The 14,092-nt window shown below is 51.1% G+C and overlaps 1 protein-coding gene across 1 annotated transcript; it reads right to left on the minus strand.

Annotated features, from left to right (window-relative positions):
- Positions 1–1,685: 1,685 nt before the first annotated feature.
- GHRH (growth hormone releasing hormone) lies at positions 1,686–6,330 on the minus strand. The gene is made up of 5 exons (XM_008535251.2): positions 6,252–6,330; positions 3,639–3,739; positions 3,274–3,378; positions 1,998–2,117; positions 1,686–1,824 (listed from the first exon to the last, which is right to left on the minus strand). Exons 2-5 carry the CDS (start codon positions 3,716–3,718, stop codon positions 1,809–1,811), a joined length of 321 nt encoding a protein of 106 aa, XP_008533473.1. The 5' UTR covers positions 3,719–3,739; positions 6,252–6,330; the 3' UTR covers positions 1,686–1,808.
- Between the last annotated feature and the right edge of the window lie 7,762 nt (positions 6,331–14,092).

A 14,092-nucleotide genomic window follows, 5' to 3' on the forward strand; every position in this document is an offset into this window, starting at 1 on the left:
CACCCTGCTCTGCCTTTCTCAGAGGGAGGGCTGTGGCAGGGAGCAAAGGAAGCCATGGGTGGGAACCCTCTTTGTGAACTTTAAGTTAATACAAACACAAGGGATTGTCATTAAAAGTGACGAGTCCCCCTTGATTAGAGCATTTCTTTAGGGAACAAAAACGGCGCTCGGTCATCTGGAGGACCCCCGCGGGAATGGGGACCTCCCAGCACCTCTGTGGCGAGGGCTTGAGTCTTTTGAGACGCCGTTAGTGTTGTGGTTAGTGGTCATAAAGCACCGGAATTGTGCCATCCTGGTTTTCTCCCTTATAATTGCATTCACCTTGAAAACCACAAGGAGCAGCGGGTCCCAGTGGTAATTATTTCACTCGAAAACTAATTGGAAGTTGAGAGAGCGCTCAGTTTTTGCTTTTGTCGAGACAGGCGGAGGAAAGAGATGAGCAGGTGGGTCTGGGGGAAGGAGGGGGCCTAAGGACACACAGCTAATCCGGGAATTCAAAGCATCCCAGACTGAACACGTCCAAACCCGAGCTCCTAATCCTCCCTCCACCCCCAGAGCTCCTAAATGCATCTCCATCCTTCTAGTTGCCCGGGCCCTAAACTGGAGTCGTTCTTGACTCCTCTCCAGTCCCCACCCCTTTTCCATCAGCAAATGAGTTCTACCCTAAGAATGTATCCAGAATTTGACCCTTTCTCACTGTGACTTTAAATACAAGTCAGACCACGTCATTCTTCTGTTTAAACTCTGCGATGGCTCCCATCTCTCCAAGGGGGAGACCCAAAGTCCTTACCGTGGCCTCCAAGGGCCCCCCTGAGCTGTCCTCCTGCCCCCTCTCAGCCTCCTTTCTTTCCACTCACACCCTCACCCTGCTCTAGCTGGCTGCGCTGACCCCCTTGCTCTTCCTCCTTCCGCACTCTTGCCTCAGGGCCTTTGTGTTGGGTTTTCACTCTGCCTGGAATGTTCTCTACCCAGATATTCACAAGCCCAACCCCTTCTCTTCCTTCAGGTCTTCACTTAAATGTCGCCTCCTCCGTGAGGCCTTTCCTGACCCCTACACAGCACACATACATGTTATAGATAAAATGATGCCCCCCAGCACTCTCTAGCCTTAAATTTATCTCCTTTGCAATTGCCACCATCTGACATATTCTCTGTCTCTTTGTTTTTGTTATTCTTCCTCCCATTAGAATGTAAGCTCGACGAGATCAGGGCTTTGTCTGTCTGCTCACGACTGTAGCCCCAGTGCCCAGGACAGTGCCTGGCACACCGTGAGTGCTCTGCAAACGCTTGTTGAGTGAATAAATGGCATTGCTCATAGACAAACAAGTCCCCAGTGGAGGAAGGATGACTTTGGCCCAGAGTAGACAAACACGGCTGAGAGCCTGGCTCCGGGCTGGCCTGCCTGCGTTTGAATCCCAGCTCTCTCCCTTGTCGGCTGTGACCATGGCAGTTCAGTGAAACTTTCTGTGCCTGTGTTCCTTGTCTATGACATGAGAAGGATGCCCATCCCTCCCATTAGGCTGTTTGAGGAGCACAGGAGATTTCACACGTGAAGCCGCCCGGCTGGTGCTCTGACTGCTGGGTAAATGTTAGCTATTTTTATTACACCTTGTAATATCACTTTGGGGAAAGTAACTATGTAAAACACATAAAAAATTAGGCAGAAGATAAAAAGAAAACTGAGATGCAGACCAGTATGGGGGAATTTTATTGTATTTATGAGGGGAAAAGTGGGTTAGAAGTTAAATAGGATTAACTGGATGCAGTTGGGTTTTGGCTGCAGGTCGCATAAGACGCAGGCGGAATCTTCATCCTTGGGAATTCCTGTGGCAGAAAGAAAGAGAAAGCTCAATGAGGGGACTGCAGTAAGGGGGAGTTAGGGCAGGACCCCTAGAACTTGGGTGATGGGTATTGCAGTGAGGGGATTCTTTCCTCTTCCTGGAACCCCACAGTGAAGGAAACCACTGAGCCCCCTAGATGCACACACATATTCCTACCCGTGCTTCTGCCGCAGGGCCATCAGGACCTTCTCCAATGCCATTGGCTCTTGTTCCGCCGACATGCTGTCCATCTGACGGCCAAACCGAGTCTTCGCTCCCTGCTCCTGGTTTCTCTCTCTGTTAGATTAGAAAAAGAGAAACAGCTAAGGTTGCTATTTGGGTAGGATGTGGGGAGGCCTGGGGAGGGCCAGGGCAGAGCGAGCAAAGTAGGGTGTGTCCCGATGCCTATTCCAACGTCTAGTGGGGACGCTTCCACCCAACTGAATTAGACTGAGCCACATTTAGGAAGGCAGCCTATATAGTAGTGAGGAGTATAGGCTGTGAAATACACATTTGCAAAATATCTCCCCACAGATTACTTATTCATTACAAAGAAAAAAATATTAACTATACAGAGAAGAAGCCTGGCAGACACCATGCTAACCAAGTGATCAGTTACCATCACCAGTGATGGGACAAACTGACATCATGTGCCTCCCGATGTGACCCACTGAGAAGGACACCACATCACCTCTGTGAATGCAAACTCGAATCTAATTATGAGGAAACATTGAGTAAATCCAATACGAGGGACATTCTGTAAATAGTTAGCTTTTACTAATCAAAAACATCAGTGTCACGCAAGACAGAGGAACTGTTGCAGATGAAAAGAAACTGAAGAGGCGTGACAACTAAATGCGAACTGTGATCCTGGATCAGGAAAATAAATAGTTGTTATAAAGGACATTTGGGGACGACTGGTGAAATTTGAACATGGACTCTAAGTGACGATACTGTGACTATGTCTGAGCACGTCCTTCTGTTAGGTGTTAGGAGACACATGCAGAAGTACCTAAGGGTAAAGGGTCTTGACGACTGCAATTCACTCTCAAATGGTTCAGTAAAATAATAATAGTAACAAGTGCGTACGTGTGTCTGGGTGTGCATGCATAGATCCATATCTAGGTATAGACACAGAGTGAGCAAATGAAATAAAATATTAGGATTTGTTGAATATAGGGAAGGGTATGTGGAAGCCCATTGTACTAATGCTGCAACTTTTCCACAAGTTTGGAATTTTTCAAAATAAAAACGACAAAATGGGGTCAGGCTGTTTGGCAGGTGTTCAAGGATCATTTCATGGTTAGAGGTAAGCTGAGGTTTGACAGGGGGGGCCTCCTGCTATAGCAAGTCCAGAAATGACAGATGCTGTGTGAGAGAAGTGACCAAACTTGGTCCCTCCAAACTCTGATGCATAGAAGTATGGGAAGAAATCACGAGAACTTCTGCTCACCCGTGCTGTCTGCTCATGATGTCCTGGAGGATCTTGCGGGCAGAGAGCTGGCCCAGCACCTTCCGGTAGTTGTTGGTGAAGATGGCGTCTGCATACCGAGGCATCCTATATGGAAGGAGTCAGAGGTCAAAGGGTGGGATGGTGCAGCCAGGCGAGGGGACAGCGGAGGCTGCACTCACGATGACAGGGAGGGACCCCGGGCTGGGTGACCTCTCCGGAACTCAGGGTCTGCCCCGTCCCAGAGATGGACAGTGGGGGGCTGCCTGAGGAGATAGCTGGGGGCCAGCTTATGGCTCTATTCTGCACCCCTAAACCACCCCCTGGGTGGCAAGAATGGCTTTGGGGCTGCTGGCAGGACTGCTTACCTGAGGGGCAGGGAGGGTGGGGAGCAGTGGCAGCCACCACTGAAGATGAGGATCGCGAGGAAGAGCGCCCAGAGCCGCATCGTTCACCCCTGCAGTGGCACCTGGAAAACGACAAGAAGGAAAGGTTAAGTGAAGGCCCAGCCACAGGGACGCCCTTTGCTGGCTGGGTCCAGCCCTGGCTCGGCTCTGTACAAGCCTTGGTCCCGATACTTTGGATGTTCTGGGGTAGGAAAAAGAAGCCAGACTCTGGAAGTCAGACAGACCTGGGTTCAAGTTCTGCCTCTGCCAGTCATTTTCTCCATTTGTAAGACTGGCATGATAAAGCTGCCCTGCTGACCTCATGGGATTGAAGAGAAAATTAACGATAATGGGGAAACCGCCTGTGGCTGTGCAGCATATTATACATGAAATTCAGGCCTCAGCAAGGGGCAGGGGAGGGGCAAGCACCGTCCCTTAGTCCCCTAAGTCACCCCTCCCAGTGTGGCCCTGATGGTAGTGAGCGGGGCTAACAGCTCAGGCTTCGAGTCAGACAAATCTGAGTTCATCTCCAGGCTCTGCCATCACAAGCTGTGTGTCCCAGGACAAGAGGCTTCTCCTTTCTGGGCCTCAGTTTCCCTATCCGTAAGATGGAGTCAATAACTGCACCAACTGCAGAGGGTCTTTGTGAGGATGAGATGAGATGACAATAGCCTGGCACACAGGGAATTCTCCATAAACCTTTGCTGTGATGACCTAATGTTAGACCCACTCAGAGCCCCTGTGCCCTCCTGGCCCACACAGCCCACCCCCCACTTGCCCTCTGGGGCAGGTGCCACGATCTTCATTTTACACCTGAGGAAACGAGCCCAGAGGGGGAAAGGGCCTTTTTCCCATGCTTCTCCATCAAATTAGTTTCAGAGTGGGCACTTCAGAATGGGCCTCGCAATTCCCAGGCCAGCAGACTTCCTCCTGCTCCGCGTGGCAGCCTCCAAGATACAATACCCTATTCACAGCGCTCCCTATTCATAGGCCGCTTCAGAATTCATCACCTGCGCATGGGAAACGGTTCTGAGAAAACGGAAAGCTTTTGCTTTTTGTCACTGGGTTTCTAGGGAAGAAAAAAGGGAGACAAACAGGGACAGCTGCTTGGCCGGCACCTTCGTATGCACATCCAGTGGTTTTAGGGAGCTGAAAATAACCTGAGAAGAGGGCAGACTTTGACGGGGGAGTCACAGTAAATACTGTGACCCCCGACTCATCCAGAATGAGGCCAAGCAACAGCATAATCTGGTCAACCAAGAGGCACAAGGTTTACCATAAACCACGAGCCCCCGGGATGCATCAAGACGCCATTGCAACCTACGGGCTATGAGAACCTAATCCACAGGGGGTCAAAAACTCACCGGACAAAGACGGGAAACAACAAGAATTATCCAGCTTATAATATGAAAAGAATAGAGCTTGGTCACCAAGGATAAAGTAGCTGTTAACAGACATATTCCACATGACCAATCTAAGGACCCAAAATTCACTGAATTAAGTGTAGCACAAATCCAACAGCCTCATCGACAACGCCTTGATGGCTCCAAAGGGCATTTTAGGGCTTACCATCTATCACGATGAGTATCAGCTCTCCGCAGCACTTACAAACGCAACCTGTGATTACAGAGATTTGAGGTTTTCTGGATTCAGGATAAATGGGCACTTGATCTACGTCAGTTGGCACCTTCCGCCGGCTTTCACGCCAAGAACGACACAAGAATCATGCAGATGCGCCTCCCGCTAACGGCAGAGGTCAGCTCTCAATACTAGCAAGGCCGCTTCTGAACACCTAGGAAAAAAAAATCTTTTCCCTTTTTACATATTCTGCTCCATAATTTAAGAACCCTAAAGCACGCACATCCTGATCCAATTTATAAACGGTTTCAGCAATAATGTTCCAAATCGAAAGAGATCTAAGTTTTTAGAGGAAACATCTTGAATCATCATTCAAAAGAGTGAGACCTGGCCTCCTTTCAGAAGGGGTTTGAGGCGGTTTATGGTGAAAGATACAAATACTTGAGGACCATTAATTAAAGCACAGATCAAGAGACAAGCGTGGGATGACAGAGCGCTCCAAGGGCAGATAACTGTGTCTAGAACCTAGAGTAAGGAGCATGGCTGCAACCGCGCAAGGAAGCAGAATGTTATCAATTTGCAGGCAATTACATCGAACCGATTCCGAGGGATAGATGAGTGGTGTTGATTTACGCGGCTGCTTGGCTCCTTTCGGAGCCATGGTAGAGTCCCATTGTTGTCAAGAGGATCTAGCCGGCTCATGTCTTGCCCCAGACACCTGCCTGCTCACCCTTGACGGAGCTCTGAGACCGCATCCGCCTCCGACAAACACCTAGAACGTGTCTGTCTGTCTGCCGCTCCTCCAAGGGTGAAACGCCATGTACCCGAGACAACCTCAAAATGGCGCCAAACATCAAAAGCATGCTCCGGAGCCCTTACCAAGAAGCCTGAATGTACTCACCGGTCCGTGGGCAAAGAGGAAGGTCTTGGGCCTCTTTGACTCGGTTTCTCTGAGTTGGTGAGAAGGTCACGTCTCTCGCCCCATCCACCCAGGACCCAGGGACATCCCCGTCTCACCTCCGATGTGGCAGGTCTTCCTCTGTTAGGCGGCGCTGCTCCGGTCACGCGGCCCTCGAGCTCGCTGTTTGCTCTGGCGGCTGCGTGGCGCTCTCATCATTTATACCTTCGTTTTTGTCAGTGTTGCCAGCGTCAGCGAATCAATTACCGCGAGTCAACCAATGGACCACTTTTAGCATCACGCTGGCAAACCTAACAGGCGAAAGAGGTTTAGCCCCTTGCGAACTAAGACTCATAGCGAACTTTCTCTCTCTTCGAAGGAACGGACAGAGCACAAAGTTACAATATTATTCCAAGAGGAATAAAGCGTGTAATGCTGCTCGTAATTGGAGTCCTCGTAACAGCGAAACACCCGGCGTTCATTTACTCTCTGAGATAAATGCGCCTTTTTAAAAGTTCATATAATTTTGTTTTGTCCATGTGCGACTTTATTTCATTGGAGGGTAGTCAACAGTACAGACAGGTGCTTTTCTCTCCTTCGTGCGGAAGGTTGTCTGCTATCTCCCCGGTCGTCCACTTATCCAGACTTGCCTCTACTTGAGGTGCACGTGCTGCGGTCACAGGCCGGCGGCGGCAGCCAGCCCGGGAGCATCCGCCGACGCGGGTCAAGGCAGCCAAACGCCGGTAGTTGCCTCAGAGATGTGCGGAGAGGAGAGACATGGAGAGGCTTGGGAGAGTTGTGCTTCCAGGTTTTTCTAGCCTACAGCTAGAGAATCCCCAGGAACGGCGTAGAAGTGTGCACGGCAGAAGCGCTGGCTCCCAGGCGGCCGTGTTGGAGGAGTGGAAGGAGCTGCAAGCTTGGAGGCCAGGGGCCTGCTGCCCCTCACGACCTCTGAGACCCTCAGCAAGATACTTCTACCCTCCAGGTCTCAGTTTTCACACCTGGAAACTCAAGCGTTGACAGAAGAGCACCTTTCAAAATTTTTAAAAAGTGAGGGCCTGCCCGGTGGCGCAGTGGTTAAGTGCGCATGCTCCAATTCAGCGGCCGGGGGCGGACATAGCACCGCTTGTCAAGCCACGCTGTGGTAGGCATCCCACATATAAAGTAGAGGACGATAGGCACGGATGTTAGCTCAGGGCCAGTCTTCCTCAGTGAAAAGAGGACGATTGGTGGTGGATATTAGTTCAGGGCCAATCTCCCTCAAAAAAAAAAAAAAACACAAAAAGGAAAAGAGTGGCATAGACCTTTCTTCAGAAGTCTTCGATGGAAGTGCAGTGTATAGAACAGACTTTTAGAACAGGGCTGCTTGAGTGAAGAGAGGAGAAAGGGACTCCGTTCGCCTCCCCTTAAGACCCTGCCTTGGGTCATAGTTAGGACCAGCACTTTCTGAAGGAAACTCCTGGCAACGATATTTTGTATCCTGCTTCTTAGTTGCACTGAGCCATGTTCGTGGCACAGGGCAAACATGGGATGTTCCCCATAGAAGCAGAAACTGAATGGCATGTCACCCTGCTGGCCTGGACACAAAGTGGTCAGGTCATGCCAGATCCCCAGGGATTCAGAGAGGGCCAATGGGTCACAGCAGCAGGTGGCAGATGGATGGACCAGCTGGGCGCCGCCAGGGCAACGGGCTATTATACCAGCAGGAGGTGTGGGGTTATCTCAGCAAATGTAAGGTGGGGACCACATAGACCTGGGCACCCAGCACGGACATCAGTCCAGAGTGCAGGTGTGGGACACACAGAGGTGGCTGGAGAAGCTGTGGGGATCAGGATTCAACCCTGTTGAAGCTCTGTGCTGGGCATCGCACTAAGGACTTCAGGCCTGATCTCAGTTCCTCATCTGTAAAATGGAAGTGATGAAGCTCAATTCACGATGCTGTGGCAGTGCGTAAGGTACAGGCTCTGCGTGCAGTAAGCCTCAGAAATTAGCTCTTACCATTGCTGTTATTGTTGTTGTTATAAATAAGGAGACAGAGGCACAGAGAGGTTACCTACTTATTCATAGTCACCCAGCTGGGCAGTGGTAGAGCCAGGACTCAAACAAAGGTTTCTGACTTCCAAATTCAGTGCCCCACACCAAGCAAATAGTCTCCTAACACCCTTCTTTGGCCCATCAGTTCTTCTTCTCCCTCTACTTTTTTTTTTAAAAAGAACTTTAGCAGTTTTATTGAAGTGTGATTCATATAACGTGAAAGTCACCTGTTTGAAGTCTACAGTTCAACAGGTTTTCATACGTCTATACAGCTGCGCCACCATCACTGCAATCCTGCTTTAGAGCACTTCCATCCGCCCAAAGTTCCCTTCCGCCCTTTGCCATCGATTCCCGCTCCCACCTCCTGCCCCAGGCAACCACTGATCTGCTTTCTGTCTCTATAGTTTTTCCTTTGCTGGAAAGTTCATCTAAATTATGGAAAAATCATATAATATGTACTCTGGTGTCATGCTTCTTTCACTCAACCTGATGTCTTGGAGGGGTCATGCTTCTTTCACTCAACCTGATGTCTTGGAGATTCACCCATACTGACCCATGTGTCAATAGTTTGTTCCTTTTTACTGCTGAGTAGTATTCCATTGTATGGATGTCCGACAGTTTTCTTATTCGCTCATTCACCTTGATGAACATTTAGGTTGATTCCAGTTTTGGGCTATTATGAACAATGTGGCTATGAATGTTTGTGTACAAGACTTTGTGCGAGCATATGCTTTTGTTGCTCTTGGCTGGATACCTAGGAGTGGAATTGCTGGGTCATATGGTAAGTGAACATTTAACTTTTTAAGAAATTGCCAAGCTATTTTCCAAGGTGGCAGTACCATTTACGTTCCTGCCGGTAGTGATGGAGGGCCCCCCCGACCAGTTTTTAAATGAGCATTTATTTCCTCATCCCACAAACGCCTCTTAAGCACCTAACTAGGCCCACGCAGAACTTGCTGGATTAGCTGTCCATCTCTGAAAGGCTTGTCCCATTTCTGCCATTAGGGCAGTGGGACGAGCCTTTCCCCCGTGCACAGCATTTTCTTGGCTGCCCAGAGGAAAGTGGCATGTGCTTGTCTTCTGAGAGCTGCGGGGGCGGGGCGGCGGGCAGGCTTGTGAGAAGCTAATTCCCTCAGGCAGGTAGATCCAGAGACGGGCACACCATTAAGTGTTCCAAGAATGAAGGGAAGGGAGAAGTCACAGTAAAACTGGGAGAGCATCAGGCAGGAGCAGAGAGGAGCCTAAAACAGGAGCACAAGTTTGGGTGGCAAAGGGATCTGGATTTGAAGCTCAGCTCTGCCATTTGCAAGCTGTGTGATTCTGGGCAAGGCGTTTAATCTCTCTGAACCTCGGTTACCACATCTGTAGGATGAGAGTGATCATACCTACCTCCCCAGGTTGCTGTGAGGATCAGCAATATCCTTGTAAAGGGTCTGATACACTTGGCAAGTGGTAGCTGTTACTGTAATTCTTATGATCAGAGCTGAGCTCTGAAAGCCAGGCAGAGAAGTGGCAAGAAGAGCCGGGAGCCATCTTGGGTGACAAGCTTTATTTGCAGTAAATTCTCAAACCTGTCGAGGGAGGAAGGCAGAACGAGCCTTAAGAGGGAGGAATCAGCCCCCTCCACCAATTCCCGTTGCTGGCTGCCTGGTCCTTATCCTCTGAGAGGTGGTGGGAACGCCTCGCTCACTCTCGCTCACCACCGGCTCTCTTCCCAGGACGAGTTTTAACGCAGTGTTAATTAGCGGTCGTGCCTGTGTCTAGGGGCTGGGGGCTTGAGCTGTGGAAAGAAAGCGCCCCAGAGAAAGGAGGGCTTTAAAAGGCCCCAAAAGGCTGAGGCAGTGAGGCTCCACCAAGAGAGACAAGACGTGCATTTGTGTTGCAAATTTCCAGTGTGTTGGAGCCAGCCATTCAAAGCGGGTGATGCTAACGGCAGTGGGCACGGGGGTGGGGAGGGCAGAGGAAGGCGTGACAAAAGGGGGCCTGTCTGAGGGACTCAGACCCTGCTTTGTAAAAGCTGCTTTCATCTCCCTCCCTGGATGATGGCAATGTTCCCAGCCCGAGGCCACTGTGCGAGGAAGGGAGGCCTGGACCCCAGACCCCCAGACTCCCTTGATACCCATCTCCAGCACCCACTGCACCTTCCAGGCCTGTTTTATCGAGTCAGCAGCGGCAGATGTCTTAGGAGTGCTGTGTCAGAGTGAGGGACCAGGGTTCAAGTGGTTGGTCTTGCTGGGTGGCCTTAGGCAAAGTCACTTGACTTCCCTGAGCCTCAGTTTCCTCTTCTGTAAAATGGGGCCGATGGGGTCCTTTCTCCTACTTCACGTCCTACCCAAGCAGAAGAGCCCATGATTATATGGTGATCCAATCACCGTCAGAAGTTCATCTCTTTCTGGAAAAGTCTGCATTTGGGCAGGTCATTAGAAGAGCTCTTTTTGAGAGGGGAGGTCGATTGTACTTAGCGAATCAATTAAGCGACTCTGGGTTGCTTGGAGATGTTACGCCCCTGTGTAATTTAAACACTCACCTGGTTTGGAATCTTTGGCCTGCCCCAGGTCAGTTATTACAAACGTTAACCAGGTTGGTTTTCCAGGTTGGGAGACGCGTGCAGGTGCCAGGCACGCTGGCACAGGAAGCCTGTCCCCAGCTGATCCTTCAGGTAATCTCTTCCTGGTGAAGATCTGACCAGCCTTTGGACCCCACCTCTCCAAGAAGCATTCCTACAGCCCGCTCCTCCCTTTTGGCCTTGCCTTGTGGTTGACTGATTTTATACGTGGAGGAGTATCTCCTTTCCTGAGATCCTTAGGATGTCTGGGAGCAGATCTGATTCATCTTTGAGCCCCCTAAAGCTTTCTTTTTTATCCCCCAGCTTTATTGAGATATAATTGACACATAAGGCTTCCTAATCAAGGTGTGGTCCCCAGACCGGCAGCGTTTGTATCGCCTGGGGGCTCGCTGGAAATGCAGGCTCTCGGGCTCCACCCCAAACCCGCCCAATCAGAGGCCAGACCTCTTGCTCCAGGATTCTAAAGGCATCAGGCACCTGGAAGCCCTGTGGTTCTCTGACCAGGGAGGTGGCCGTGGCTACAGGCTGCCAGGAGATGTCGCTGTTTCCCAGTCATTGGCGATGTCAGGCTTCCCTACAAACGCCAGAGGCCACATGTGCTGGGCTTTGTTCTCTGTGAAATCCCAGGAACATGGAGGGTTCCAGGACGGTTATGTCTGTCCGCCCACCCCCTCCTCAGCCACCCGGGCCTCCCCTCCATCTTTCTCTGCCCAGTTCCTGCCCTGGGTTCTCAGCTATGTTTCCAGTTAGGGGAGGCTGTGTGATCCCCAAGTCCAGCCCCTGCCCCAGGCTCCCCGGGAGGAAGCCTGAAGGAGAAAACTGCCCGTTCGGAGCCTCCTTCCAGCCTGGCTCATCAGGCACGAACGTGGCCCAGTGAGGAGGGGGCATCTGTTGGGAGGCCCCTTCTCACTTGGAGTCTGGATGGGAGGATCTTGGTGACAACAGGACCTGCAGACACAGCAAGAGGAAGTTCCCCTTATTTGAGTGTCTACAGGAAAACCCCAAGGCCCGCCTGGGACTCCAGTTTGTTTCCCATCTGAAATCAGCGCCCAGTGTCAGGGGCCAGGTTGTGGCTTCAATTCCCTTCTGCGGTTACAGAGCACTCAAGGGAGCCCCATTAGCTGTGGATGCAGCAAACCTAAGCTCCAGAGTCAGGGCTAAAAAGCCCACACTCCAGCCTGGAAGCAGAGTGGCAGGGGTTTCCTTCCGGGGATGAAGCTCCCAGTCTGGCCACATCCTCTTGGCCTTCCCCCATCCTGTGTCATTTGGTCCCTGAACACCCAGGCCATAGAGCAGAAAGATCAGCTTTCAGGCCCAGCCCCATCCTTGGAGCTGGAACTCTCCTCGAAACCCCAGAATCCATCCCCAATCCATGGCTGAGACCTGGCTTCCTGCCTAACTCCTGTCACTCCAGCCCCTGGGTCAGCCCCATTCAGCACCACCCAGTTGCTGACAGGAATCTAGTGGTCCTGCATCACAGCAGGGTAACAGTTGCGTCTCTCAGTGCCAGTCACTTAACGTACATGATCTCATTCAATAACCTTAACGGTTAGAAGCACAAAGTGATCTCACTTTATGGTGGAAGAAGCTGAGTGTTGGAGCCACTGGGTAACTTGTCCAACCTCACACGGACAGTGAATGGGGAAGCCAGGGCTAGAAGTGGCAGCTGTCTGCCTCCAGACAAGCCCTGCCGCCCTGGGGCAGTGATACTCCCAACCACAGCATCTTAAGGCTGATTTCTGCCAGCTCCTCACAACAGATATCAGGTTTCCCTTTGTACCAGTAGGGTCTCTGTGGATCCTGCGAGATGAAGTGATGAATGTACTAAGTGAGGATTTCCCATGGCTGATGACAGGGAAGTTGTGATGGAAGATCTGTACTTGTCACACGCACTTCGTGGTGATAGCGACATTTCTGATTAACATCAGAACTTGGGTCTGGTGATTTCACCAGTGAACCTGGAACCAAAAGTCCCGGGCTTCCATCTGACCCGATTCACATATCCTTCAGGTCGGAGATGGTCTCAGCCATACACAGGCATTCCAGAATACTAATCAATGGTGAAAATTCATCATTGATTTATTTGCATGTTTCATCATTCATTCAGGCTTTCATCCATCCTTTGATAATTCATCCATCAAACATCAATGTAATGACACCTGCTGGGTGCTAAGCATCATGTTTAGTATCTGGGAGCCAAGAAGTAGTAAGATACGTTTCAAATTAATTGATATTTATCAAGTGCCTGCTGTGTGCCATTGTGTTGGGGGCCCCAGGCATTCTGTGGACTTGCTTTGGTGGAGATTTCATTCTAGCTGGGCAGGCAGGCAGGCGGGCGAACAGATAATTGCACACAGTGTGGTACACACAGTTTATGATAGGGGTGTGTGTCAGGTGCTACAGGAGCAGAGTGGGTGGGGAATTTTCTCTGCTAGTGAGCAGGAATGGCTCTGCAGAGGAGATGACATGTAAGCTGGATCTTGAAGAGGTCATGAGCAGAGGCCTGAAGGCGTGGTCAGTGACTGACAAGTTGTCTGGCGTGGCTAGAGTGAGGGTCCTCAGGCCTTTTGTGTGCACGGGGCCTGGAACCCCAGCTTCAGTTGTCTGGGGTAGGGCCCAGCATTCTGCATTTTTAACCAAGGCCCCAGATGATTTTGATGCAGGGGTGGGAGACCATAGTCTGAGACACCCTGGCCAACCTAGGGCTTCATGGGCAGGAAATGTAGACGATGATTCTGAAATAATATGTGAAGGCCAAGCTGTGCAGAGTGTCAAATACCGTGCTAAGGAATTTGGGGTCTTTTCTCTTCTCAGTGGAGAGAGCCCTTGGGAGGCCTTCAAGACCAAGAGTGACAGTTTTGGAAGGAGAATTTTGCCAGCAGCCTGGAGTGGGGGCTGGGAAGCAGAGCGGCCACAGGGAGGAAGCTGGTTAGGAAGCTTTTACAGCTGTCCAGGCCCCCGGGCCCTCGGGCCTGAGCCAAGGCCCACCAAGGAGGTGGCAGGGAGCATGTGGGGCTGGATTTGAGAGGTCTGTGGAAGATGGGACCACCCGCCCGGGGTAGATGGGATGATGGAAGTGGAGGAGGGGGAGGTGTTGAGAATAAGCTGACGTTCCCAGCTGGGGGCCTTGGGGGTGACCAGATGCTTTGGTGGGGGCATGTTGGGGGGAGGAACCTTGAGCTCCGATCTATACGTGTCATGGGACCTCCAGGAGGAAGTGGTAACAGGCAGTTGGATCCAGTGCGGAGCTCGGATCTGGGCCAGGGGCTGGCACAGAGAAGGTAGTTGAAGCTATGGGGAGGAGCCTTTGAAGAGCAAAGGGGCATGGCTGGGATCCTAGAGAGCACACACATCTTCAGA

Source organism: Equus przewalskii, chromosome 21, assembly GCF_037783145.1.
Source record: "Equus przewalskii isolate Varuska chromosome 21, EquPr2, whole genome shotgun sequence".
Classification (NCBI taxonomy): domain Eukaryota; kingdom Metazoa; phylum Chordata; class Mammalia; order Perissodactyla; family Equidae; genus Equus; species Equus przewalskii.